A 5,031-nucleotide genomic window follows, 5' to 3' on the forward strand; every position below is an offset into this window, starting at 1 on the left:
ACTTCTAGCAGACATTTGCTGCTACGCACCTTAAGTTTGGCAGGTCAAGGTTAAACATCTCTCTTTGCTTTCTAGTTAGTTCTGTCTTGATTTGCAGTAGGGTGCTGATCTCAAGCAAGCACTCTGAGCCATCACATAGTCTGTGCTCTGGTTCATGCCATAATCAATAATTCATGTGTTGATAACAGTCCCATTAGCTGAGATGAAACCAGTGTTCTTATTTATAATAAGAATATTCCGCTTTCCTAATGGCTTTTCTCTTTTCCAGAGAGTTGTGGTTGTGGAAGACATAAAACGATGGAAGTCTATGCTTGAGCTTCCTGGGCAACCGAAAGAGAATTTGATCGAAGCTTTGGAGGAGCTGAAGAAGAAAATACCTTCCAAGGAAGTGTTACTTTCCACAAAAATAGGTACCTCTTGACTGATCTAGGCTGTGAATAGTAGACTGTCGTGTGCCTCCTTGGCTGGTGGGTACAAAAGAGACTAGCTTGCAAGCTTTTTAAAAAATTAGTGTAGTTCTGGTCTCAAAAGGTTTAGTCAATCACTGAATAAAAAGCTGTTGGTGTTCAGCCTGCAGTTGTCAGTGGTTGTACTGAAAAGGTCAGTTATCCTCCAATTCCTCCCAGGTTGCCTGCTTTTAACCAAATACTGCATCACCCCTTCTGTGGTCAGATTTCTGAAGAGCTCTTCTTGGGCACCTGTGTGTATTATTCCTTCCCCTGCTATCTCTCAGGGGCATGGCAGAGCGCTCCCTTCCCATCCCAGACTATTTATCCCGTCAGGATCCTCTGAACATGTGAGAAATTCTCCTCAGATTGGCCCAGAACTGCTTACTGCATCCTCACACTGAGAAATCCCCAGCAGCTCCATGCAGATAAGACAGCCCGATGCCTGGCTCTTTTCCACAAGACCTGGGGGAGGGATAACGTGAGGCTGCATGGTCCCTGCCTTTCCTCTCTGTGGAGAGCATCGCCGTGTAAGAGTTGGTGGCGCTGGCTTTTGTTTGCTATTAGGGCAGCTGGGTCCCTATTCAGAGAGACCCCCTTTTCCTTAGAAAAGGAAATGTGATCTGTCCCTTTCCCCTTACTTCTAAATTGTCATTTCATTTGCCGTGTTCAGCTTATTCAGTCTTTACCTGAGGTATTTTTCCCACTGCTTGCCTGGCTGGGCTGGAATAGCCACGGAAGCCTAACAGTGACATCTCCTGGCCAACAGCACTAGTGGTCAGAGAGAAATACCCGGCTGGAAGAAGGTCCCTTTTGTCTCCTCGGAGGAAAGCCTCTTTTACTGGCAGGCCCTGTCGATGGGAAACATTCAGCTCGGAGTCACCGCGATGTTAAAGTGCTGTAGCCATCGCCAGCGACATCTGCTTCCTTAAGGGGGTTTTGAGTTTAAAACCAGCATTCTTTGTGGGCTGATCATAGAATCATAGAATGGGTTGGGTTGGAAAGGACCTTAAAGATCATCTAGTCCCAACCCCCCTGCCATGGGCAGGGACACCTTGCACCAGACCAGGTTGCTCAAAGCCACATCCAGTCTGGCCTTGAACACTTCCAGGGATGGGGCATCCACAGCTTCTCTGGGCAACCTGTCCCAGTGCCTCACCACCCTCTCTGTGAAGAATTTCTTCCTGATACCTAATCTAAACCTTCCTGATTTCAATTTGTACCCATTACCCCTTGTCCTGTCACTACAGGCTGATAGGACATATCATATGATAGGACATAATAGGCTGATCCTACGAGCTGCCACCAAATCTAGTGTCTGTGTAGAAGATTAACGTAACCCTGTCTTACACAAGTGTCTCTCCACACCTCCGTGACTTGGGAAGGTAATTTTCCCATGTATAGATCAATTCCTTGCTAATTGCTCAGGCAAAAATCACTGCAGAAGTCGAGGAGTGAGAACTTCAGGCTTCATTCCTAATAATTTTTATTTATATTTGTGTCAATACTCTGGTTGTTTGCTGGCACTGCCTGAACTAAAAATGTGTAGGGCTGATTTAGCATCAGTGCGATTTGGCTGGTGTCCATTATATTTTGTTCACTTACCGAACCTGAAGGAGCTGTTCCTGTTTTCCAGGTCAGACGGTGAATAAGATGCGCAAACATTCCGATCACGATGTGGCCAGCCTCGCCAAAGAGATTTACACGGAGTGGCGAACTTTCATCAAAGACCATTCAAACAAGCCCTCAATAGAGGTCAGGAGCGATCCCAAGACCGAGGCTTTCAGAAAGAATGCGCGGAAGCTGCTTTGTGAAGCCCTGGATCTAGAGGTAGTGTTCACATCCACCATTGGCTCAAACTGTTACTTGTAGGAACAACTTAAACCTTTTTCAGCCGTAGCTGCTGTAAAGCTGGTCCTGCCTGCAGAATGGAGACAAGACCAGGTGATTTGTTCCTATTTTCAGTGATTCACTACATGTCCCTGTTCATTAGTAGCTTTGTTTTCAAAGTAGATAATTTTTTTTTGGTTGTTAACAAGGTAAACATGCTAATGGTAAGTGAGGTGCATTTATATAACCAGTCAACAGAATAGTTGGGCTGTACGAGAGAAGGAGGGAGTTAACAGGACGTAAAGTTTTTCCTACTACTCAACAGCTGTGAAAGCAACACTGGGACCTTTTGGCTGTTTCATCTTTAAGTAATTAAACATTTGTAAATTTAAATCTATTGCAAAAACAGAGGCAAAGTTGACAGTATATAAAGTGGTGATAAATACCAGATCCCTCAGGTATCTTTAAGTAAATGAACAGGGCTTTGCTGTAAGGCTTAATGACTAGTTTGCTTGGTCTATGAAATGCCATAATAATGATCCTTTTTAATTTATTCATTAATTATCGTTTAAATGGCAAGTCAGGTGATAAGTGCTCAAGAGTTTCAAAGCTCTGTGTTTGTTAGCCATGAGAACAACCTCTCCAACTTTCAGTCATAGAATCATAGAATCATAGAATCACTAGGTTGGAAAAGACCTTAGAGATCATCCAGTCCAACTGTATCTGTCCACCACTAAACCATATCTTTCAGCACCTCATCCACCCGTCTCTTAAACACATCCAGGGATGGTGACTCCACCACCTCCCTGGGCAGCCTGTTCCAGTGTGTGATAACCCTTTCAGTGAAGAACTTCTTCCTGCTTCACGAATTTGCGTGTCATACCTTGCGCAGGGGCCATGCTAATCTTCTCTGTATCGTTCCAATTTTAGTATATGTGCTGCCGAAGCGAGCACATCTGGACTGAGGCAGCACAAAAGCCTGGTTTGCTGTGGGAATGCCTCAGAACGGAAAGGTGGGAGCTCACCTTTGCCAGGCCGCTGGATCGAGCTTAGTTCTTGGAGAGCACATCTATGCATGGTGATGGGACTAGTAGTAAAGTCTGAACCTATGGGACATAAAGGCTGTGATACCACCCTAAAACAAGTAGCACTGGGTAAAGCAGAATCACCTCTGAACAGGACTCACCTGAAAGCACGGCAAGGAAAACCACCCTTCTAGCTTGCAGCTGCCACCGCGTGTGCGCGTGGAGCTTCCGGCAGCAGATGGACAGCATATAACAGGGAAGCCCCGGAGGTACAGCACGGGGCGGGCAGGGACACCCACGAGGCTGAGTCAAAGGAGAAGGGAAGGTGGGGATGAATGGATCCAAGGGCCTTCTAGTGCTGCCCAGCTGATGGCACTTCAGTGATGGGTAGCAAAAAGAGAACAAAAGAGGTGGGCAGAGGACTTGGAGGAATACTACTTGGCATGCTGGAATCTCCTGCATGCAAAGCATGGGAGATTCCCCATCATGAAAGACAGAAGTGAAATTAAAACCGTTTCTTGATGGGTGGGGGATTTTGTTTCTAAGCTGTGCTAAATTACAGGTTTTGGCACATGTTGAAGCAATAACTACATAATTAACATTTAGCAAATCCCTTTCTGCATTCTTAATTACACCACCTTCTACACACAGAGAGCCCACATTTCCCTTTATAGTGCCAGGCAGAGTTGCCAAGTGTTTGGCATGTCTTGGAGTTGCTGTTGGAATCAAGTTTAAAATAGTATCCAATGTACCCTATATCAACAGCGAACTTCGTGGAGAAGGTACAACGTGGTTTAGACTCGCAGTTGAGCTTCATACCCAAAGCTAGCCGCAGGTTAGTTTCCTGTTGGGATGGCAAGGAGCTGCCACCCAGCTGGAGAGGTGGTTACGTTCCCGGCTACTGACCATGTTGCCTTGTTCCTTAATTGCTAGGGTGGAATTAAATTGCTCTTCCTGTTAAACTTGCCATGGGAAGTAGATTTCCTTGAATCTCAGCTGATTAATGAAGAAACACTGAAAAGCACCATGCTCCAATTTCAATCAGTTGGTCTCCTTATTAAATGTAAAGATCTAATTTTATACTTTGCCGTTTTCAGATTGATCACCCGCTGGCTGAAAATATTGAGCGAGAAGCTTTTCATCTCTCTTCCCGTCTCATTAGCGCACCGTATCGCAGAACGGTGCGAGCTCTCGTCTTCTCATTAAAGCACAAACCTGAAATCCGAGCGGAAGTCAAGGCTGGCACTCTTCCTGTCCCTGTGTTTGTCCAGAGCCATAAAAAGTGAAGTGTCGTGCTTGATCCCGTGTGAGAACTTGGTGTGCTGACCTCCCTGTGGAAGTGGGACCCCTCTGTGTCGCGAGGGGGGTGCAGAGGTGCCGAGTGTGACTGGCTCTATGAGCAGGGCTGCTGAAGGGGAGAGCTGCTAACGATGAATGCGGTGCTGTAAATCTGACTTGGTGGAAATCCATGTGAGCTTGTTGCAGGGAAAGTTTCTTCTACTTGCCTGTGTATTTTCCTGCTACAAAGCCATCTCTGACTCACCTCCTTCTCACTTCTCTCTGCTTGTCATACCTCGGTTTGGTTCCATCCCTGATGTGGATCTTCAGGTGTCATCAGCCGAATAAGATAAAGGAGCAGCTCTGTGCTGTGCTAAGGAAATACTGGGAATTCAGGGTAATTGGTCCATGGAAGGAAATTCCTAGTGAATAAATGCAAACTCCAGTTAACC

The 5,031-nt window shown here is 45.9% G+C and overlaps 1 protein-coding gene across 1 annotated transcript; it reads left to right on the forward strand.

Moving 5' to 3' along the window:
* Positions 1-268: 268 nt before the first annotated feature.
* TCEANC2 (transcription elongation factor A (SII) N-terminal and central domain containing 2) lies at positions 269-4,587 on the forward strand (the record flags this gene model as incomplete). Its single annotated transcript, XM_010158959.1, has 3 exons — positions 269-410; positions 2,083-2,276; positions 4,399-4,587. Coding segments are annotated over 3 exons (525 nt in total), but the record flags the coding sequence as incomplete, so codon positions are not given.
* Positions 4,588-5,031: the final 444 nt, after the last annotated feature.

Source organism: Eurypyga helias, unplaced genomic scaffold, assembly GCF_000690775.1.
Source record: "Eurypyga helias isolate BGI_N326 unplaced genomic scaffold, ASM69077v1 scaffold27909, whole genome shotgun sequence".
Lineage (NCBI taxonomy): Eukaryota > Metazoa > Chordata > Aves > Eurypygiformes > Eurypygidae > Eurypyga > Eurypyga helias.